General features: G+C 41.7%; 1 protein-coding gene across 1 annotated transcript in view; it reads left to right on the forward strand.

The window, feature by feature from the left end:
- neb (nebulin) overlaps positions 1-23691 on the forward strand; it is an 86040-nt gene that overhangs the window by 34808 nt on the left and 27541 nt on the right. The window contains exons 66-116 of the mRNA XM_041844760.2: positions 130-234; positions 428-535; positions 626-937; positions 1084-1287; positions 1468-1572; positions 1796-1903; positions 2003-2314; positions 2477-2581; positions 2800-2898; positions 3102-3203; positions 3496-3603; positions 4832-5143; positions 5304-5408; positions 5557-5661; positions 6099-6203; positions 6420-6527; positions 6828-6938; positions 7519-7716; positions 8003-8107; positions 8340-8444; positions 8604-8708; positions 8823-8930; positions 9141-9254; positions 9395-9592; positions 10013-10117; positions 10548-10652; positions 11009-11116; positions 11325-11432; positions 11772-11879; positions 12115-12219; positions 12462-12566; positions 12790-12888; positions 13044-13148; positions 13386-13490; positions 14072-14176; positions 14312-14416; positions 14573-14677; positions 14936-15040; positions 15225-15329; positions 15448-15552; positions 15983-16084; positions 17612-17713; positions 17959-18066; positions 18196-18300; positions 18505-18609; positions 18822-18923; positions 19076-19180; positions 19469-19579; positions 19760-19870; positions 20594-20695; positions 22351-22455. Of these exons, the coding sequence (XP_041700694.2) occupies positions 130-234; positions 428-535; positions 626-937; positions 1084-1287; positions 1468-1572; positions 1796-1903; positions 2003-2314; positions 2477-2581; positions 2800-2898; positions 3102-3203; positions 3496-3603; positions 4832-5143; positions 5304-5408; positions 5557-5661; positions 6099-6203; positions 6420-6527; positions 6828-6938; positions 7519-7716; positions 8003-8107; positions 8340-8444; positions 8604-8708; positions 8823-8930; positions 9141-9254; positions 9395-9592; positions 10013-10117; positions 10548-10652; positions 11009-11116; positions 11325-11432; positions 11772-11879; positions 12115-12219; positions 12462-12566; positions 12790-12888; positions 13044-13148; positions 13386-13490; positions 14072-14176; positions 14312-14416; positions 14573-14677; positions 14936-15040; positions 15225-15329; positions 15448-15552; positions 15983-16084; positions 17612-17713; positions 17959-18066; positions 18196-18300; positions 18505-18609; positions 18822-18923; positions 19076-19180; positions 19469-19579; positions 19760-19870; positions 20594-20695; positions 22351-22455 (6288 nt within the window). The remainder of the gene's footprint in view (positions 1-129; positions 235-427; positions 536-625; positions 938-1083; positions 1288-1467; positions 1573-1795; positions 1904-2002; positions 2315-2476; positions 2582-2799; positions 2899-3101; positions 3204-3495; positions 3604-4831; positions 5144-5303; positions 5409-5556; positions 5662-6098; positions 6204-6419; positions 6528-6827; positions 6939-7518; positions 7717-8002; positions 8108-8339; positions 8445-8603; positions 8709-8822; positions 8931-9140; positions 9255-9394; positions 9593-10012; positions 10118-10547; positions 10653-11008; positions 11117-11324; positions 11433-11771; positions 11880-12114; positions 12220-12461; positions 12567-12789; positions 12889-13043; positions 13149-13385; positions 13491-14071; positions 14177-14311; positions 14417-14572; positions 14678-14935; positions 15041-15224; positions 15330-15447; positions 15553-15982; positions 16085-17611; positions 17714-17958; positions 18067-18195; positions 18301-18504; positions 18610-18821; positions 18924-19075; positions 19181-19468; positions 19580-19759; positions 19871-20593; positions 20696-22350; positions 22456-23691) is intronic.

Consider the following 23691-nt stretch of genomic DNA (forward strand, 5'->3'; position numbering starts at 1 on the left):
GTGGAGGGAGATTGAACTCAGGTATACATACATTCAGATTCACAGGATGCAGAGACTAATATTGAAAACAGAGTAATAGTGAAACACATTATTTTCTAATAACATTGCCATCCTTTTCTCATGTTTCAGCGCCAGTATGTTGAACAGTGGGAGGCTGATAAGGTCAACATCCACGTCGGCAATGAGCTTCCAGAGCTTGTGCTGGCCAAGGCAAATGCGATCACCATGAGCAACGTAGGTCCTCCTTACTTTGCTCGCCCTCAAGCTGTTTCCATTCACTGAAGTTGATCTAGTTTGATCTATTTCTATATCCATATGAGCTATGTGTCTCTCAACCTCTTCTATGTTTTTGATTTAATATTTTAAGAAATGAATTACAGTGCCTTCCAATGAGGGCACTAAATATGATATTTTGATGTTATTTCAGAAACTCTACCGTGAAGGATTTGACGAGATGATTGGACAGGGCTATCACCTGGATAAGGATGCCATTGCTGTCCAACATGCCAAGAAGGGCAGAGAGATCATCAGTGATGTAAGTTTGTATATGCATCTCCTCTGAATGAGCATAGGCTGCAATCATAAAAAAACAACTCAACACTTAGCTAGTTCTCTCTTTTTTCAGTACAAGTACAAGGCCGGCTTCCGCAATCAGTGTGGCCACCATGTTGGAGCCCTATGCATTGAGGATGACCCTCTGCTTGTGATGGCTGCCAATGCAGCCAGGATTTCCAGTGATATTCTCTACAAGAAGGACTTCCACCTCACCAAGACCAAGTTCCACCTCCCACTTGACATGATGTCCTTCGACTTGGCCAAGAAAGGCCAGTCCCAGATCCAAGAATTTTCCTACAGAACTAAACTGCACAACTGGACCTGTATGCCAGACAGCACTGATGTTGTCCAAGCCAGGAAGGTCTACGCTCTGCATAGTGACGTAAGTACACAGAGAATCATGGTCCAATCCATATTGTCTATTGCTGGATCCTAACTCTACCTATCGACCATTGAAGTTCAACCAACTACTGCACTACTATCCCATCAGGAGTAATGATTACCTGAACCATGGTTCCTTCCTTCCAGGCGGTGTACAGGGCTGATCTGGAGTGGCTCAGAGGGTGTGGCTGGTTGCCCCAGGGTTCTGTGGATGTCATTAAGGCTAAAAATGCCCAAACCATCCTCAACGAAAGGCTGTACCGCCAGCCCCCCAGCTCTATCAAGTTCACCAGTGTTGTTGACTCTCCAGAGGTTGTCCTGTCGAAGCAGAATGCTGAGACCCTCAGTGGTGTGAGTACTTTATTTTTTCCTATTGAGTAGCCAAACCTGACCTGTTATCTTGGTACCTCTTGTAAAAATGAATTTCTTCAGCGGAGATCGAGATTTTGTGAAATATCGAGCTAGTCTGCGATAACAATGGTTGGATTTATCATTAACTCTTTGATTGTGTGTGTTTGTTGCTTTTCACAGAGGAAATATAGAGAAGTTTGGGATACTGAGAAGACCAATATCCACCTGAACAATGACCTACCTTCTATTGTGCTGTCCAAGGCTAATGCTATCGCCATCAGCAACGTAAGTCTGGTTCACTGCCAAGGCACATACTGTAATGTGTCTTTTGTTTTATTTATAGTATTTTCAGAGTGCAATGAACAGATTCAGTCAGCAATAATATAATGACATTGATTCAGATACACAGATAAAGAAACCTGTAGCGGTCTTCTGTTTATAAGCATATAACAGTATGCCCAGATGTTATTATTTGACTCACTGACTTAATGATCTTTCCATTTCACAGAAACTGTACACTAAGGATTGGGATGCCGACAAGGCTAAGGGATACCACATCAAGGAGGACGCCATCGCTGTGCTGAAGGCCAGAAAATCTAGAGACATCATCAGCGACGTAAGAGAAAATGACTGAAGTCTGCGTCCATTTCATTTAGGTCACTTGATTGAATGGAGTCAGTGGAATGAACTCTCTGATCCCCCTTTTTTCACTCAGTACAAATACCACGAGGGATACCGCAAGCAGGTTGGCCACCACATTGGAGCCCTCAGCGTCAATGATGACCCTCTGATCATGCTGGCTCTGAACTCAGCCAGAATTGCCAGTGATGCCCTGTACAAGAAGGACTTTAACAAGTCCAAGACCAAGTTCCACCTCCCAGTGGACATGCTGACCATTGAACTGGCCAAGAAATGCCAGGTCCAGGTCAACGACTTCAACTACAGAACTCGCCTGCACAACTGGACCTGTCTGCCAGACTCCACTGATGTTGTCCTGGCCAGGAAAACCTATGATCTGCAGAGCGATGTGAGTTTTATCATTCTTATCATCCTCTTTTTATCCCTCTATCTTATTATAATTAGTTTGTTAATTTTAACCCTCTGTTCAGTCATATCTGGGAAAGGCAATCAGTATTTAGTGGCATATTGACCCCTATGCCAATAAAAACACACTGTTGTCTTTTCCCAGGCTGTGTACAAGGCTGATCTGGAGTGGCTGAGGGGATGTGGTTGGAACCCCCATGAGTCTGTGGAGGTCTTGAAAGTGAAACACGCCCAAGCGGTCCTGGCTGAAGTAAGTAATATAATGCATATAATATATGTCATGTAATAATTATATATAACTTGATAATAATATAATATAGTAATATATGCCACCAAGCAAGTGTCTGTCATCTACCTGATCCTTTTAATTGTGGACTGAAAAAGGTGAATTTGCAATGACATTTATTGAAGGTTGATTTTGGTTTGACTGTTGTTGTTTATGTAGACATTGCCAATGTTGTCTTGCAGAGAGGCTACCGCGTCAAGTTGGATCAGCAGACGTTCACAGCCCTTGTGGACAGAATGGACATGGTTTGCGCTAAGAACGCTGCAGATATCCTCAATGAGGTGGGTGGGGACATGGGCCAATTCTTACATGTTACAACACATGAAAGAATCACAATGTTGATGTTTTTTTTTATTCTGTGGGGAATGGCTATCAAAATGAAGAAATAAAAACATTGACTATTGAAGCAACTCTTAATAGAGCCAATAATAATAATCATAAGTACAATACTAATCAATTGCTTTTGTGTTTTGTTTTTGTGCAGGCTAATTACCGTGCACTCTGGCACACAGAGAAGACTAAGTACACGATCACGGACACCCCAGGACTGGCAACAGCAAGAGAGGTGGCCAAGAATCTCCATCCAGTAAGATAACTCTTCTTTCTTTACATCAAGGATTTCCCTACACCCGCAATAACATCTGCTAAATATGTGTATGTGACCAATAAAATGTGATTTGATTTGATCAGGGTGCTCAGACATTTGAAATGCTCAAAATGCCTTTGCCAGTCTGAATGAAGCTTCACATTACTGAAGGTAGAGGGGAATTCGACTCTCCATAAAAAAAAAGAAGAAGAAATGCTCATAAGACGTGTAGTCACAAAATATTTCCATTACGTTCTGTCATTTCCGTTCCTATCTATCTTACCATTCCCAGAAACTGTACACCAAGGACTGGGATAAGGTCAAAGCCACCGGCTTCATCATGCCCGGAGATGCTGTTCCCATCAAGCAGTGCATCCACAACAATAAAGTCCAGAGCGATGTGAGTATCACTATTTTCACCTTTATTTAAACAGGTTGTCATTGAGGTCAAAATACTTATCTCATCTGAATGCAAATGTAATGAAACAGTAAGTAAATGTCAGTTCACTCCTGATAAAGATAACATTAACTACATCATTTACTTAAGATCCTAACTGTGTAGTGTTTAAGTGACTCAAAATATCCATTCACTCAATCCCGTTATAATTCTAAATGCTTAGATCTCTATTGCAGTCTCTGTATGTATATATGTATGTATGTATGAATACACAGTCAATTAAATCGCACTCAGTATGGCACTTTGAATTGAATTTTCTAATTTTATTAGGATCCCCATTAGCAGACGCCATGACGTCAGCTAATCTTCCTGGGGTCCAACACAGAACTAAAAAGACATTACAAACAATTACAATTTACATTAAGACATAACAAACATTCAACAAGTTTGTTATGACTTAGACATTACAGACAATTAAAATACCTGACAGGTAATACATTTAACATTCAGTAGATGCTCTCTAGAATAAGTCTCTGTCCAGTCATATGGTTGATCGCATTAGATGTTCTTTTATTGTTTTCTTGAAGGTGGATTTACTTTTTGCCTGAGAAATGTGAGTTGGTAAAGAATTCCATTCAGTGATGGCTCTGTAAATTACAGTAGATATGAGGAGATTTGTCCTTGGTCTGGGGGGTATCAGATGAGCTAAACTTGCCTGTGTGGTTTGGTGGTTATGTTTGTTGCTGGTATATACTAACTTGTCTAAAAAGTACTGTGGTTTCTTGAAAAATATTACATTCCTAAAGAAATTCAAAAGACTGGCTAGTCATTTGCTTTCAACAGGAAGCCATGAGAGATTATGATGCATTCTTAATTTTTTATTTTTTTAATGAAGAGCTAATCTGGCAGCCCTGTTTTTTATGAGCTTTTTTAGATATTGTTTTGCTGCTGATTATCATATGACTGAACAGTACTCTAAGTGTGACAGGACCAAAAATGAAATCACCTGATTCAAAATGCTGGATGTTAAATACTCAGAAAATGTTCTTGTTATAGCAATGCCCTTACCCATTTTAATGACAATATTATCTATATGCTCAGACCAGGATAGAGCAGCGTCCAACTGTTCTACAGGCATCCCATTCAGCGCCTAATTTAATTGAGGGTCACCAGCAAGTATTTTTCTTGGATCAAATCCAATACTTTGACACTTGCTTGTTCTCTTTCACAGCACAAATACAAGACAGAATACCGTAAGCAGGTTGGCCATCACATTGGAGCCCGCTGCGTTGAAGATGACCCTCTGCTCATGTTGGCTCTGAACTCAGCCAAGATCGCCTCTGATGCCCTGTACAAGAAGGACTTCAATAAGTCCAAGACCAAGTTCCATCTGCCAGTGGACATGTTGTCCTTCGAGCTGGCCAAGAAATGCCAGGTCCAGGTCAATGACAACCAATACAGGACCCGTCTACACAACTGGACCTGTCTGCCAGACTCCACTGACGTCACACAGGCCCGCAAAGCGTACGACCTTCAGAGTGACGTGAGTAGAATATCTCCCTCTCTCTCTCTCTCTCTCTCTCTCTCTCTTTCTCCCCATCTCTCTATTCTCTCCCCGTCTCTCTCTCTTTCTCTCTAATAAAATCAGGAAAATACCTCTAGATAAATTATGGTTTGTCTAACTCTCCTCTGTCTGTCTGCAGTATGTTTACAAGGCCGATCTGGAATGGCTCCGTGGCTGTGGATGGATGGCTGCAGACTGTGTCGATCACGTCAAAGTTAGGAATGCCCAGAAGATCATGAACGAGGTAAACTCCTTTATCTGTTTCCAAGCTGTTCTTGGTTCTTGGTTTCATTGGGCACATTCTGCTCCTCAAACGGCAGTCATTAGTACTGCATGTGTTTGCTACCCTTCAGTGAATTCTTACCACGTCTCTCTCTACTGTCTTTCTGCAGAGGCTTTATAAGAAGGATGCCAAAGACAACTTTGCCAAATACACACACATCGTGGATCGTCCTGAGATTATCATGGCCACCATCAATGCTTTTAACCTCAGTGATGTGAGTGAATAATTTTACTAGTTTAGCTTATACAGTATGTTAAGAAAAGACAAAAAACAACATACAGTCTTTGGATGTCTCTTTTGTTGGATGCACATTTCCGCTGTTTCAAATTATTATTATTATTATTACAACCTGGGGCGGCAGGTAGCTTAGTGGTTAAGAGCGTTGTGCCAGTAACCGAAAGGTCGCTGGTTCTAATCCCCGTGCTGACTAGGTGAAAAATATGTTGATGTGCCCTTGAGCAAGGCACTTAATCCTAATTGCTCATGTAAGTCGCTCTGGATAAGAGTGTCTGCTAAATGAAAAAAAAAAGGATTGAGTCACTCATTCAGATAGCCTTTGACCCATACCTTAGAGAAACGTGAGGAGGTTGTGTTGTGTGGAATGTTTCGGTTTGATCATAACCTGTGCCTGTATGTCCTTCTGTTGTAAAGCTGAAGTACAAGGAGACCTTCAACGCAGAAAAGGGCAAGTACATCGGCTCAGAGGACACACCCCAGCTGGCACATAGCAGAGAGGTCGCCAAGGTCATCAGTGAGGTAAAGTACTCTACATCCATATGACTTGGTCTTCATAGGAACACCTATCTCCATAAATGTCCAATTTTATATACAAATTATATATTTTCTAATGTTGATGATAATTGTAATAATAATGTTGAAACTTATACATTTTATAATTTTGATGTTATTTTAAAAAAATACAAAATATTTTATCTGTAACTTCTGATTTTGACATTGAGGATTGTTTTGTAGAAATACTACAAACTGGCCTGGGACGAAAGCAAAGCCACTGGTTACCAGCTCGACCCTCAGTACATCCCTGTAGTCGGAGCCAAGAAGAACAGGGAGATCATCAGTGACGTGAGTCTAATTTACATCCTCTTGACAACCAAAAATACAAATATCATGATTAGTTAAAGAATATGATGATTATTACTATAAGATATAAATAATATTTAAAGAGCAACGGACACAACAGACTTTAGTACTATTAAATCTAATTCAAATGCGTATTTGTTAAATGTAGGTCTTTAAACAATCTGATTATAATAATTAGTAATTGCTAGTGGTTGCATATGTTGCTGTGGTAACGGAGCTCTTTACTCCCTGCAATCATTGAGGTCAAAAAACTTTTTTTTCTTTGAAACTGAAACCTTTCAGGCTAAGTACCATGACGCCCATGAGAAGGCCAAGGGCCACTACCTGGCTGGCACCCTGGTGGACTTCCCTGACGTGATGCGCTGTGGAGAACAAGAGAAACAGAAGGGCCTGGTAAGATATGATACTGCTGCTCACTTTCACAGTATATGTAGTAAGATATAATACTGCTATAATACTATAGTATATATACAGTATATCTAGTAAAATGTAATACTGCTATAATACTATAGTATATCTACAGTATATCTAGTAAGATATAATACTGATAACCTACACAGCATAATCTAGTAAATCGCACACATGATAATCCAGTCGCTACATTCTCTAAAGATACAATAAGACAACAGCAGGTCATCATTAAGAATTTGTCCTTAAATGACTTACCTGTATAAATAACAGTTTTAAAAGATACTCTGTTGGAACTGGGAATATGCCATATTTACTGCTTAGATATGCTTTCCTATTCATATGTATAGTTCTATCATGTTCTTCTATTTATTTATTTTTCTTCCATGTAATATTTTTTAAAACTTACTTCTATTCTTATTTTGTTTTTGAAATGTTCAAGGAACATTTAATTGTCCTCTTTACACCATGTGTATCCTGTGCGTATGACAAATAAACTTTCATTTGATTTGATTATATTTTTTATTTGAAAATAATCCACACAGTGCCCTGTTCTTTATTCCAGAGGGATTACCAGAAGGAGTATAACACCAACAAGACCAAGAACCACATCCCCGCTGACATCATTCCCAACGTGGTGGCTAAGAGGTGCCAGGACATGCTCAGTGACGTGCTGTACCGCACCTACCTGCACAACTGGACCTGCCACCCCGAACAGGAGGACGCTATCAGAGCCCGCAAGAACAACGAGATTCTGAGCGATGTACGTTTCAAGTTTAATAGATTTTAAAGTGTATTTCGCACATGGACACAAATATGTATACTTTACAAATAAAGTATAAAATATTTATATATTTTTTAAACAATAAAATAATATATTTTTAAGAGACAAATACAGGTAATACTAATAATGACGTAGGTAATCTGTTCCTCGTCCCTCTGCTATCTTTAGTTAGCTACACTACCCCACACTATCACAGTATTTGTAAAATCCCATCAAATCCAACTATCTGAACTCTGCGTTGTGGTACTGTCTATCTGTTTGCTAGGTGTACTACAAAGACGACCTGAACTGGATGAAGGGTATTGGTTGTTATGTCTGGGACACACCTGAGATTGTCCGCGCCAAGAATGCCTATCTGCTGCAGAGCGACGTGAGTAGAAAGATAACTTACTGTCATTTATACCAATGATTTACCTAGTCTTTTGTTTGTTATTGATTGACTACCAGTCTATCATAAATGAATAAATACTAAATGAATATATATTTTATCATAAAAATACTTATATAAAATAGAAAATAATAGTGATAAGAGACTATTTCTAAAGGGGTATTCCTGCTTGGAGACTATGGTTTATTAACCCTCTGCATTTGTTTTCTAACAGCTCAAATACAAAGAGGAGGGTAAGAAGGAATTCAACAACTACTCCATCGTGACAGACACCCCTGCCTACGTGACTGCTATACTGGGTCATACCTGGGCCAGTGATGTGAGTGTCAGATGTACTATACAGAAATAAATACTATACTATACTATACTATACTATACTATACTATACTATACTATACTATACTACACATCTCTTCTAATAGAATATAAATGTATAAAACCCGCTTTGTATCAAAACAAATGCTCTTTATCTCCACAGCTAAACTACAGGGAGGCTTACCATAAGGAAAAGCATATGTATACCACAATTCTGGATACCTACGACTATGTACACAACGCCAACCTCAAGCACATCTACAGCACCGTAAGTGTGGCTCTACTGTAGATGTCCACTATGTCTCCAAATACTGAAATGTTTTCCTATTAGGATGTTAAATGCTTTATTTATGATGTTTATGTTTTATTTTGTGTCATCTAGAAAACGTATACATCTGCCTGGGACAAGATCAAGGCTAAGGGTTACACGCTGCCATCAGACTCCCATGCCATGAAACACGCCAAACAACAGAAGGTCATCCTCAGCAGTGTGAGTTCAACTTATCACCCAATTTAACACCCTTTGTAGTCTAAGACATTTTTGACTTTTGATGTTCCTCATTTGCTTGAAGTTGTTGTTTTGGATCCCTAAGATTCAATGTCAATCATTTGGTTCATCAGTCATCACATACATAAAAGTTGCATGTACATTGTCAAAGCCCACTACCCAAACCAACTCATATGATCTCCTCCCCTATAGGTGAAATACAGGGAGGATTATGAGAAGTTCAAGTCCCTCTACAGCCTGCCTAAGTCCCTGGAGGACGACCCACAAACTCTCCGCTGCATCAATGCCGGAAAGATGGGTCTTGACGTGAGTCTTGTTGCCTTTTTTCATTAGCGCCTCTTTACTTTACTTGCTTCCAAATGGCAGTCAAATATCATTGAATACATTCAATGGAAATGTACACACACATAATAACATAATGGTTTGTGTACCCTCCCTATATGTAGCGCTTGTACAAAGCAGACTATGAGAAGACCAAGGCCAAGAACCACATCCCTCCAGACATGCTGGATGTCTTGTCAGCCCGTCAAACCCAGAACCAAGTCAGTGAGATCGGTTACAGGAAGTACCTGCACCAGTGGATCTGTATGCCTGATATGCAGGTGTACGTCCAGGCACGCAAGGTCAACGAGCAGCTCAGCGACGTGAGTCATCATGAAGTTTGAATATTTGAATAAACTTTTTTAATGTGGAAAACTGTATTTATTGGGTTTTCACATAGCATTTAATCACAGTTTCATGTGAAGTTAAATAATTCAATTGAATACACTTTTTTATCCTTACTTATTATAAACAATATTATTATTTATAATAATATATATATATATATATATATATATAAAATGTTCTTCAGGAAGACCTAGAGGACTTTAATTTTGGGGGTATAGTCATTCATTTAGGATCTGGTAGAATGTGTCAGAAAAACTAATATTGGCGATTACTTCTAAACTATTGTAACATAGTTATATATAGTTCTATTAGGTAGTTCAAAGTTATAGTTCCCTAATTCTGTACTTCTTCTTGCTTGTCCTTATGACTTCTATAACTTTTCTGTGGCTCCCCAGGTCTTCTACAAGGATGACCTGAACTGGCTGAAGGGAATTGGCTGCTATGCTTGGGACACCCCTGAGATCCTGCGGGTCAAGGCTGCTGACAACCTGCAGAGCGAGGTAAACTCCCTCCCCATGCCTCTCACATATCTAGCTTCATCTGTCTTTCTCTTCTATCCTCTCCTCTCCTCTCCTCTCCTCTCCTCTCCTCTCCTCTCCTCTCCTCTCCTCTCCTCTCCTCTTCTATTCTCTCCTCTTCTATCCCCTCCCCTCCCCTCCCCTCCCTCCCCCTCCCCTCCCCTCCCTCTCCTCTCCTCTCCTCTCCTCTCCTCTCCTCTCCTCTCCTCTTCTATTCTCTCCTCTTCTATCCCCTCCCTCCCCTCCCCTCCTCCTCTCTCCTCTCCTCTCCTCTCCTCTCCTCTCCTCTCCTCTCCCTCTCCTCTCCTCTCCTCTCCTCTCCTCTCCTCTCCTCTCCTCTCCTCTCCTCTCCTCTCCCCACAGACGTGGACATTGATGTGGATGTATTTGTGTGTTTGTTCTTGCCTTCCAGAACAAGTACAGAGCCAAGGGCATTGAGGCGTTCAAGGAGTACTCTGTGGTCATCGACACTCCTACCTATGAGACAGCCAAACAGAGTGCTCAGAACCTGAGTGATGTGAGTACTGTCACTAAAGCGTCCTATTTTTCTATCACCATCTTGTTGTTTTATTTAACCCTTATTTAATCAGATGAGTCAGTTAAGAACAAATTCAGTTAATAATTCTAATTCTTGTGCATGAGTGTGGCTGAGTGGGTAATACTGCCATAACTCTAGTTCACATATATTGAACCCCACCAGGGTTCACTTCCTGGTCCAGGCTCTCATTTTTGTACTGTCGCTCTCCCCTGTATATCCAACTGTCTCAATAAACAACAAAAAAATCCTAAAATATATATATCAATTATAATTATTTTCATGATCGAGCATATGAAGTTCTTACCTCTTTCTCCTCTCTCCTCTCATGTTCTCAGCTCCACTACCGTAATGACTACGCCACCAATGTCAAGGGAACTAACTCCTCCCCCGCTATCACCGTTGATACAGAGAGGGCACGCCTGGCCAACTTCAACCAGAGCAATGTAAAATGTTCCATCCTCACTTCTTTTTTTGGGATAATTTCTTTACATTAAGTACACTTTTACAAAGCATACCTCGCTTGTAACTTCAAAAATGCATCGATAGTAACTACTCCCTCAAACTATTTATGGGAAGTAAAATATGCTCGGTTTATTATGATTCTCATATCTTATGTCCTTCTCTGATTTCCCCTCTCTTGATTTTCCTCAGAACCTCTACAAAGAGGCCAACAAGATCTTCATGCCTACTGGCTACTCTCTACCCCACGACAATCCTCTCATGAAGCAGGCTGAACACAACACCATCATTGCCAGCAGCGTAAGAAAGACACAACATTTTATTTTCTTCAAATTTTCATCTATTCGGTTTTTTTTTACTTGAACCGCCCCCCCCTCAAAATAGAGAAAAAAAACACCTTGTGTATAAAATATGAACCATTCAGATTCACAGTGAGGTAATTATCACACAAAAATATATATTCAGATACAAACTTTCAGTTATGAGAGGCACATACTGTGTCACTCACACTTGGAACGGTCTTCTGTTGTGTACTGTAGCTAGGTGAAGTAGAAGCCTATAGATGTAGTTACCATAAAATGTTATATATTGTATCTCTATGGTAGGAACTCACATGTGGAATTCTGCTGTGTTGTGTAGGTGAAGTACAAGACTGACTATGAAAAGTCAAAGGCTACGAACTACACCCTGGACCCAGAAGGTGTCAGCTTCGTCAACATCAGGAACGCCAACAAGGTCACCAACCCGGTAAGATTACAAACGTCTTCTACTCTACCCCCACTAATTGGAAAAATATCATAATTGATTAATGATTCAATTTGATTGATGATCCATCTATGTGGCTATTTGTTATGAGTCCCTTGAAAGATGTTGTATCGTTATAGCTTTGTACAGTCCAAGACCCTGGTATGTGGGTATCATTAAAATTATTATTTGGGGGGTAGTAGTGATGTTATTTCCCCTCTCTATCTGTCTGTCCCAGCGTCTGTACCGTGAGCTGTACGAGAAGGAGAAGGATAAGATCCACAGCACCTACGACACACCTGAGATCAGACAGGTCAAGATGACCCAGAAGGCCGTCAGCGACGTACGTGACCTTTTCTCATCCTGTCATTATCACTCCTGTACTATTGTCATTGATGTTTGTTACTATTGCTTCGTGTTGATGCTTGCTACAAGTCTAATTCATCATGATTATCTATTTTTTCATTCATACATTTATTATCTTTAGAAACCTTTTCTTTTCAAAACGATGTATTTATTTGTTCTCTTTGCTGTGAAGTTTGCCACGTGGTATAAGTACTGTGTGTCTCCCTTTGTTCCGTAAAGTTGTGCTACAAGGAGAAGTACATTGCCAACAGAGGCACCATGATCCCCATGGGCATCACTCCCCAGATGATACACTGCAACCACATCAATGAGATCACCAGTGACGTACGTGGCCCAATAACATTCACTCAAAACTTCTGAAACATGCAATATTTAGGCTATACAACCAATGAAATATGTTTTTTTTCAATGAATACTTAAGTTAACTTCAGTGAGGATACGAGAAGAATTTCATTGATAGGTTATTGTTACTTTTCTAAATCCCTCCATGCCTATTGAATGATTATACAGTAATGTAACCATTGTGTTTCTCTGTTTGCATCACCAGCTGAGATACAAGGAGGACCTTCTGTGGCTGAGAGGCGTTGGCTGCTTCCTGTATGACACACCTGAGATGGTCACTGTCCGCAACATCACCAAGTTCAGGGTAGGTAGCCTTTCCTTTCTGTTTCATTTGATCATGGCTTCAATCAGCAATCAAAGAAGCTAAGTATACACAATCTGCAAATACTGTAAATAATATGTCTATGCTATGCCTATAATATATCTGCTAATCCATATTCATCTGTCTCCCCAAAACAGGCCAACTATGATGTTGAGGCAAAGAAGAACCGTGCCAACTTCACTGTAGTCCTGGACACACCAGAGTACCAGCGTGTCACTGAGCTCAAGACCCACATGAGCAACGTGAGTCATCTTCTCTATCATATCTCCATTTCCCACATATACTATATATATATTATTATTATATCATGTTATAATATACAGTACAATATATTAACACAATTCAGTAAAACTTCCATAAACTGCCATTAAACGAGGTCGATGCTTGTTGGAGACTCAGCTTTTAAGTCTCAGGTCGGTCTTTCTGTCTGAATTGGCAGTGTTAACTGGCAATGTTAACCTTTAACCTCTGGTCCTCAGCTGATGTACAGAGCCCAAGGCAATGTGGAGAAGACCAAGTGCACCACCACCCTGGACTCCCTCGAGGTCCAGAGAGTCAAATGGGCCCAACAGCTCAGCAACAAGGCAAGTCAAATGGAGATGCCCACAGTTTTTTGTGTGTTTCATCTTAGCTCTCACAGATACAATAAACCTGGTAAACTCTGTGGAGGACTGATATATGTGTTAAGATTTCTATTGATACCAACTTAAAACACAACAATGACAAAAAGCTCCTGAGTAGCTCCTGAGTGGCGCAGTGGTCTAAGGCACTGCATCGCAGTGTTAACTGTGCCACTATAGATCCTGGTTCGAATCCAGGCTCTGTCGCAGCCGGCCGCGACCGGGAGACTCATGGGCGGCGCACAATTGGCCCAGCGTCGTCCAGGGTAGGGGAGGGAATGGCCGGCAGGGATGTAGCTCAGTTGATAGAGCATGGCATTTGCAACGCCAGGGTTGTGTGTTCGGTTGTGGGTTTGATTCCCACGGGGGGGCAGTATAAAAAAAATAAAAAATAAAAAAATAAAAAAAGATATGTATTCACTAACTGTAAGTCGCTCTGGATAAGAGCGTCTGCTAAATGACTAAAATGTAATGTAAATGTAAAAAGGTATAAAGAAAGTGTTTTCTGACGTTTTTGTTAATGTCTCTCTCTCTGATAATTACAGTTTATGTACACTGACCTGGCCTCCAAGGAGAGAGCCCACTTCACTCCCGAGATCGACACCCCCATAATGGATCACGCCAGGGCTATGAAGGTGGTCTTCAGTGAGGTAAGTCTTTCTAACGTCATTTCTCCAACATTCCTCTATCACCACTATATTGCCCTTCTTATGTCCCAGTATGATACCATAGTATTTGCCTTTCACCACTGCTCTAACACAGTTTCTCCTCTGTTTCATCCCCAGATCAAATACAAAGATCAGTATGAGAAAATGAAGCACAAGTACACCAGCATCCATGACACACCCATCCTGGTCCGGGCCAAGAAGGCCTACCTACAGTCCAGTGACGTGAGTATGCTCTCTGGTGATCCCTCCTCCTCCTCTACTGTCTTTGGTCTTTAAGTTGTCCTTCTTACAAATGACTGACCTACATACTACTCTCTCTCTCTCTCTCTCTCTCTCTCTCTCTCTCTCTCTCTCTCTCTCTCTCTCTCTCTCTCTCAGCTGCGCTACAAGGAGAGCTTTGAGCTGGCCAAGGGACACTACCACAGTATCAAGGATGCCCTGGACATCGTGTGTCACCGCAGGGTCACCGATGACATCAGCGAGGTCAGTGTGTCAGCCAATTAGAAAAGATCTCCCCAGCGACCAAAACTGGTTGAAATGACATCACTACAACCAGTTTACGAACAGTAATCTGGTTTTAATGAAGTTGTTTCAACCAGCTTTGCCTGCTGACTCAGAGCCATCTAATATGATTATTTGGTCCATTAAATGCACTCCATTTGGTATGTGGATTTAGCCAAATAATGTATACACGTATGTTGTCCTACAGATATAAGACAATTCTTTCTCTCCTTCACACAGGTCAAATACAGAGAGAAGTACAACAACACTCTGGGTACGTGGAGATCCATCCCCGACCGTCCCGAGTTCTTCCACAGCAAAATCATCTGTGACAACGTCAGCGACGTGAGTGATGTCACTTTAACATCAGAAAATACCCTCGCAGCAGAATCACTGTATTGTCAATACCAGTACATTCGAATACTTAGAATATGTAGCTTACCATAGAACGATTGCATTGTCCATTTCAGCATATTAGAATACTTTAACATGTATGACCCAAAACATTAATTTATCTGTCTAACATTAGATCAAGTACAAGGAGGACCTGGATTGGCTGAAGGGTATTGGCTGCTACGTGTGGGACAGACCTGAAATGGTCCAGGCTGAGAAGAACAAGAGCCTCTACAGTGAGGTAAAGGAAATAATTTACCGCTAAAAATACAATAAGACCATTTTCAGATGTTATCTTTCTCTTCTCATGACCACAGGCTCTTTGTCCTCTTCTCTTCCCTCTTCTCCTTTGAAAACAGAGACTCTACAAAGAAACTTTTGAGAAGAACAGACACCACTTCAAATACACCTGTGACACTCCATTCTTCAAGGCCGCCAAGAATGCCTCCGTTATCATCAACGATGTAAGTCACAGTTGCACATTTGTAACACATTTATACAAACTCATGTTGGTTTTAATTTGGATATACGGGATATATTTAATCTTATTTAAATGATCTTATGAAAACCAGATACAGTAATGAGTATAACATGTGTTCTCTTTCTATCTCATTTGGATTCTCAGCTTTGAAGGTAACAGATGATCATGATTAGTTCATAACATTTAGTAGACCTTCTGTAAATGATGATGAATGGACCTTCCCTCTTCCTGTGGTGGTCCTAACCACAAGACTGTGTCATTGTCACTCGAGTTTCTCTTGTCTGCGGTTCATTCCTCTATGTATCACATGCTATTAACCTTGACTTTCTTTCCTGGTAGTCTTCTTATTTCCTGACTGTCACAGCTCACTGTTTGTTTGTCAGTTGTCTTTAACGTTTTGACATTCTGAGCAGAGGCACTATAGAGCAGCCTATGAGAAGACCAAGGATAAGTACAGCAGTGTGTTGGATGATCCTAGAAACCTCCTGGCTAAGGAGAACGCCAAGAATAGCCAGGTAAAGCTACAATTGGCCCGCTGCGGAGTCCCGCCCACGTCTGCCTCCGCCTCCTCTGGGCCTATCAGAACGCCTGCTTCTGAGGCCGGTGCATGAGGTCATCTGACTGCAGGCCTTTCGGGAGGTCGTAGTCGCATGGCTATGATGTTGTTGTTCGTGTTCACGTCTCTCTCTCTTTTACAGGTGTCGTACTCTGCCACTCAAATTGCCCTCTGTGGTGGTTTGAGTGAGCGGCTACACTCTCCTTGATCTGTGCACTCAGTGTTGAACCCGTAAACTTGGTTGAACCCTTTTATCATGTCAAAAAATTCAGCATTGGCAAAACCATGAAAGCTAATAAAAAGGCATATTTGATTGATTGACTGATTGAACCCATTTCAACCAGGTTTAATATAGCTGGGCGATTCGCTCTGAGGACACAGATCATGAGGACACAACTCAGATCTTTGGAGCTCCTCTGTAGTCCACTCCGTCCTATCTGTCCCACTGTCCCTGTCCCTGTCCTCATCCTCTGCATGCTGTGTGTGTGTTGATGTGTGTCCCCGTGGACAGAAAAGGTATAGATCCAGGGCTAGAGAGCTGCTAAAGAACGGCTGCAATGAGCTGCTCCGCCCAGACATCCTCAGCGCCATTTACCAGTCCAGCGCGCAGTGTAAGGTAATCATCCATTGGCCCAGTAGACCTCACCTCGCAATGTTCTCAAAATGGCCACTCCATACCAGAGTTTTCCCAGTTCTCACTCCCTCCAGTTGTCTTCCCAGCTCTCGCTAACTGTAGCTGTGGAAACCCATGCTGAACTCCCAATGGCCAGTGACTAGACTACCTCACCTCTGTCTGCTCCACATTCCACTCAGTCTACCAACCACATCATTTGTCTAATTCTGGACTTATTTTCCTTCACGCACCCCTGCTTCATAAATACACCTGAATCCTCACTGATCTCTGAACCCAAGCTACCCAGCTTATCCCAAGTTATAATCCCTCTGCCTATAACCCACATCACAAGTACAGACTGAACTGTCTAGAAATATGTTTTACATTAAATTATGAACAGTCAATAGATTTGTTTATTTTCATTTATTTTACAGACTGTGCCCTAACTGACTATTGGTAACACTTATCCCTTGTCTCTGTTTTCGTTCTGGAACTGTGTGTTTGTGGAATTCTCTTTCCACATAATTTCAGTTTGTTGCATGTTTCCGTAAAGCATGTGCCAACCTCTGCATGGTGTCTTCCCATTGCATTCATTCATTACATTGACATTGTTTTACAGAATCACCTTTCAATGCTTCACAACTTTTTAAATGTCATTATCTTTTTTTAGCAAATACATTTAATTTGATCAAGAATGGATAAAGGCATGTCAACTAAACTCATATAAACTACTGAAAATCAATCTGCAAAGCACATAGGATAATCTATAGATAATTTAAACTCTGTTAATAATATATCAATTGATACTGATTTGACAGTAATGTCTCCTGTGTGAGTGTGTCTAACTCTGGTGTCCTGCCCCCATCACCACAGTGGAAGTACAGGGAGCAGTATGAGCGTGCTAAGGACAAGTTCACCTCCATCCTGGAGACTCCCGAGCATGAGAGCCACAAACGCAGCAAAGCCATAGGAGACGTGAGTTCACTTTGCCACACAACATTAAATTAAAGATACTTTTTGTTGCAATTGTTGTCACTGTCTCTCTCTTCTTATATAAATAAATAGTTATTAAAAACATTAAGATATACAAATAAATAAATATACAAATAATACAATAATATAAATATAAATATATGCTTTTCTTACTGCTGTGTATTTATCTACATAACACTATATGTGAATAATTTAGACTTGTACCATTTTCTCATCACTTTTTCAAGAATGTCTACAAGATGGAGTATAACAAGAACAAGGCTAAGGGCTACACCCTGGGCCATGACACTCCACACAGCACACACATGAAGAAGGTCAAGGAGATCACCAGTGTGGTATGTACTCTACACTCTCAAAATGGCTGCCTTCCTTCCCTCTCACAACTGGACTTCTAAGATGGAGGCAGGTACAGTCAAAGCCCTGGTACTGTATGTGAGTGTGTTTTTCTCTCATTTGTCTCTCAGCTGAAGTACAAGGAGGTGTATGAGAAGAGCAAGGCCCAGATCAACATGGACCCTGAATCCTTTGAAATCCGCGCTGCCAAGGAAGCCTACAAGAACATCAGCAATGTGAGTCTCTCTCTTCTAGGACTCCTCTTTTCCTTGTATCCATTTACTTCTGAAAGACACTTATGAATGAATGTATCAATGAATTAATGAATGAATGAATTTGGCTTGTTAAGGACAGGCACTTCTACCCCACTTGAACGTTTGCTTGAGACAGGCCCTTCACTCACTCACTGTTCTGTTCCTGTCTGATTTGTCTCCTTCCAGCTGGACTACAGGAAGAAGTACCAGGCCACCAAAAACAAGTGGATCTGGACCGTAGACAGACCTGACTTTGTCCACGCTGCCAAGGCCAACCTCCAGCAGAGTGATGTGAGTCATGCACTACAGACGTTTTTATTTTTTGTTGTTGATGTATTTTAGCCCACAAGTGAGTCCATGAAAAACAAATCTAGACGAATACAACGTTAAAAACAATAGCGACGTACATAACTTACACACATAACACCATCCCAGGTTTCTATACTGACACCTTGTATCTTTGACATACCTCTGGTCTAACCCTATTGTATTGCTGTCCTCAGGTTGAGTACAAGTATGACAAGGAGATGATGAAGGGTTGTGTGATGTCCATCGTGGACGACAAGTTAGCCGTCCTGGCTAAGAAGAATGCTGATTTCAGCAATGTGAGTAGTTGTTCCATTATCTGCCACCCATCAACCAAAATAAAGTTATTATGTTCTGTTCTATCCGATTCTATTCTATTCTGACACATGACATTTTAATCTTAAGAAAATAAGAGCCTGTGTTAATTGTTGTGCTTTGTTCTGTCCACCAGGTGAAATACAGAGAGAAGTTTGAGAAGGCAAAAGGCCAGTATAAGACTGTTCTGGACACTCCTGCTAACCTTCATGCCAAGTCAGTGCGCATTCTGGCATCTGAGGTAAGAAGCAGAAAACACCAAACACATGATAACTACAGATACTTACTATGTAATGTTTATTACTGCCAATGATTGACTATCTTTACTAACCTACAGTATAGTTATCATAGATAGATCGTAAATGTCATAATGCAAACCTTATCTTATGGATGAACAAGGAATTTGTTATAAAATGTCTCAAGAACACTTGTTTTAATGAATGTAGCTACTGTACAATATGTTAGTTTGGTTTGTACGACACCCAATCAGATTCCTGTCTGACACTAGTTGTTTTCTTTCTTTCCTCAGAGCAAATACAAACTGGCCGGCAAGAAGGAGCAGCAGACCAGCAAATTCAACACTCTGCCCACGACCCGCGACACAATCCACGCCAAGGACATGGGCAAACTGGTCAGCGAGGTCAGTCCCTACTCTCCATATCAGCTGTTTAGTAGTTGGAGCTGGTATACAGTCTTGAACCACAGTCTTGAACCTCCATTTCTGGATTTTTCACACAGAGTGAATGAGACTTCCCAAGACTATACAGTCCTGAGCCATTTGTTACCTTTGACATCTTTGTCTCTGCCATTTTGTCCACAGAAACAGTACAAGCAGAAGTTTGAGAAGGAGAAGGGCAAGTCCAAGTACAACAACATGAGTGTGCCTCCCGATGTGCAGCACGCCATGGACGTAGCCAAGAATCAGAGCAATGTAAGTCACTCACCTTCCTCTCCTATAAAAATACATTGGTATATCTTCTATATTAAAGACATTCAACAGTTCATGCATGCTTGATATAATTGATCGTTATTAATCAATCAGTCTATGAAATGTATTCATTTTGGCCTCCCGAGTGGCGCAGCGGTCTAAGGCACTGCATCACAGTGCTAAAGGCATCACTACAGGCCCGGGTTCGAGCCCGGGCTGTATCACAACTGGCTGTAATCGGGAGTCCCATAGGGCGGCGCACAATTGACCAAGCGTTGTCCGGGTTAGGGGAGGGTTTGGCCGGGGGAGGGGGGGCTTTACTTGGCTCATCGCACTCTAGCGACTCCTTTTGGCGGGCCGGGCGCCTGCAGGCTGACCTCGGTCGTCAGTTGAACGGTGTTTCCTCCGACACAATTGGTGCGGCTGGCTTCCGGGTTAAGCGGGCGGGTGTTAAGAAGCGCAGTTTGGCGGGTCATGTTTCAGAGGACGCATGACTCGACCTTCGCCTCCCGAGCCCGTTGGGGAGTTGCAGCGATGAGACAAGATTGAAATTGGGGAGAAAAATGGGGTAAAAATTTTTATAATAATAATAATTTAAAAAACGATGTATTCATTTTTACATCAGCAGTTGTCACAAAGTGCTTTCACAAGAAGCCATGGCTTTTATGTTTTAATATCAGTCTTTCAATGTGGTGGATTCACTCTTTCCTCTCTCTCAATCTCTAGTTTGCCTACAGGCAGGGCGCTAAGGCCAAGCTCAACTACACCTCTGTGGCTATGCGCCCAGACATCATGAAGGCTACCCAGGCCTCCAAGCTCGCCAGCAATGTGAGTGTTTAGTACTTTATTTCACCTTTATTTAACCAGGTAAGCCAGTTGAGAACAAGTTCTCATTTACAACAGCGACCTGGCCAAGATAAAGCAAAGCAGTGCGATAAAAACAACAACACAGAGTTACATATGGGGTAAAAAACATAAAGTCAAAAAAATACAACAGAAAATATATATACAGTGTGTGCAAATGTAGCAAGTTATGGAGGTAAGGCAATAAATAGGCTATAGTGCAAAATAATTACAATTAGTATTAACACTGGAATGCTAGATGTGCAAGAGATTATGTGCAAATAGAGATACTGGGGTGCAAAAGAGCAAAATAAATAACAATATAGGGATGAGGTAGTTGGGTGGGCTAATTACAGATGGGCTGTGTACAGGTGCAGTGATCGGTAAGGTGCTCTGACAACTGATGCTTAAAGTTAGTGAGGGAGATAAGAGTCTACAGCTTCAGAGATTTTTGCAATTCGTTCCAGTCATTGGCAGCAGAGAACTGGAAGGAATGGCGGCCAAAGGAGGTGTTGGTTTTGGGGATGACCAGTGAGATATACCTGCTGGAGCGCAGACTACGGGTGGGTGCTGCTATGGTGACCAATGAGCTAAGATAAGGCTGGGATTTGCCTAGCAGTGATTTATAGATGGCCTGGAGCCAGTGGGTTTGATGACGAACATGTAGTGAGGACCAGCCAACAAGAGCGTACAGGTCACAGTGGTGGGTAGTGTATGGGGCTTTGGAGACAAAACGGATGGCACTGTGATAGACTACATCCAATTTGCTGAGTAGAGTGTTGGAGGCTATTTTGTAAATGACATCGCCGAAGTCAAGGATCGATAGGATAGTCAGTGTTACGAGGGCATGTTTGGCAGCATGAATGAAGGAGGCTTTGTTGCGAAATAGGATTGGAGATTCTTAATGTGAGTCTGGAAGGAGAGTTTAGAGTCTAACCAGACACCTAGGTATTTGTAGTTGTCCACATACTCTAGGTCAGACCCGTCGAGAGTAGTGATTCTAGTCGGGTGGGCGGGTGCCAGCAGCGTTCGATTGAAGAGCATGCATTTAGTTTTACTAGTCTTTAAGAGCAGTTGGAGGCTACTGAAGGAGTGTTGTATGGCATTGAAGCTCGTTTGGAGGTTTGTTAACACAGTGTCCAATGAAGGGCCAGATGTATACAAAATGGTGTCGTCTGCGTAGAGGTGGATCTGAGAGTCACCAGCAGCAAGAGCGACATCATTGATATACACGGAGAAAAGAGTCGGCCCAAGAATTGAACCCTGTGGCACCCCCATAGAGACTGCCATAGGTCCGATTTGACACATTGAACTCTATCTGAGAAGTAGTTGGTGAACCAGGCGAGGCAGTCATTTGAGAAACCAAGGCTATTTAGTCTGCCAATAAGAATGCGGTGGTTGACAGAGTCGAAAGCCTTGGCCAGGTCGATGAAGACGGCTGCACAGTACTGTCTATTATCGATCGCGGTTATAATATCGTTTAGGACCTTGAGCGTGGCTGGTTTTGCAAACTCTCTGAGTTGAATATGTATGTTGTTTACACTCTCAGCATGACAGCATCAAAAGGCATCAAGTCAAATCACCACCACAGTCTGTGCTGAACTGTTACTCACTGGTAGTTTGTGTATTGTGTCTGGTAGGTTGGCTACCGTGACAAGGCCCGCGAGGAAGCTGCCCATGGAGGCTCCTTGACCCACCGTCCAGACATCGCTCTGGCTACTGCGGTGTCCAAGCTGACCAGCCAGGTACGGTCAACACCAAACCCCCAGAGTCTGACTGGACCAGTTAGCCCTTCCCCGTGGGCTGCTTTCAGTTTTTATTCCCCTTTAATTGATTATCTTTGTCCCTTCTCAGTAAATGTTCTCTCATTTCATTGTCAGTTATTTTCTGCTTTCAGAAAATAGTTTCAGTTGTATTGTCTGTCTCTGAAGATTTTAATCCACCAGCCCAGATGACATGCATTTCACTTCAGCTTCCTAAAGATCATGATTTCGTTCTAGAGATCTATAGTATTGCCATTCCCTGTTTTAGGTCAGTTAGGATCACCAATTTATTTTAAGAATGTGAAATGTCAGAATAATAGTAGAGAGTGATTTATTTCAGCTTTTATTTCTTTCATCACATTCCCAGTGGGTCAGAAGTTTACATACACTCAATTAGTATTTGGTAGCATTGCCTTGAAATTGTTTAACTTGGGTCAAACATTTCGGGTAGCCTTCCACAAGCTTCCCACAATAAGTTGGGTGAATTTTGGCCCATTACTCCTGACAGAGCTGGTGTAACTGAGTCAGGTTTGTAGGCCTCCTTGCTCGCACACGCTTTTTCAGTTCTGCCCACAAATGTTTCTATAGGATTGAGGTCAGGGCCACTCCAATACCTTGACTTAAGCCATTTTGCCACAACTTTGGAAGTATGCTTGGGGTCATTGTCCATTTGGAAGACCCATTTGCGACCAAGCTTTAACTTCCTGACTGATGTCTTGAGATGTTGCTTCAATATATCCACATAATTTTCCTTCCTCACGATGCCATCTATTTTGTGAAGTGCACCAGTCCCTCCTGCAGCAAAGCACCCTCACAGCATGATGCTGCCACCCCCGTGCTTCACGGTTGGGATGGTGTTCTTCGGCTTGCAAGACACCCCCTTTCTCCAAACATAACGATAGTCATTATGGCCAAACAGTTCTATTTTTGTTTCATCAGACCAGAGGACATTTCTCCAAAAAGTACGATCTTTGTCCCCATGTGCAGTTGCAAACTGTAGTCTGGCTTTTTTATGGCGGTTTTGGAGCAGTGGCTTCTTCCTTGCTGAGCGGCCTTTCAGGTTATATCGATATAGGACTCGTTTTACTGTGGATATAGATACTTTTGTACCTGTTTCCTCCAGCATCTTCACAATGTCCTTTGCTGTTGTTCTGGGATTGATTTGCACTTTTCGCACCAAGGTACGTTCATCTCTAGGAGACAGAACGTGTCTCCTTC

This window comes from Coregonus clupeaformis, chromosome 23, assembly GCF_020615455.1.
Source record: "Coregonus clupeaformis isolate EN_2021a chromosome 23, ASM2061545v1, whole genome shotgun sequence".
In the NCBI taxonomy this organism is placed as follows: Eukaryota; Metazoa; Chordata; class Actinopteri; order Salmoniformes; family Salmonidae; genus Coregonus; species Coregonus clupeaformis.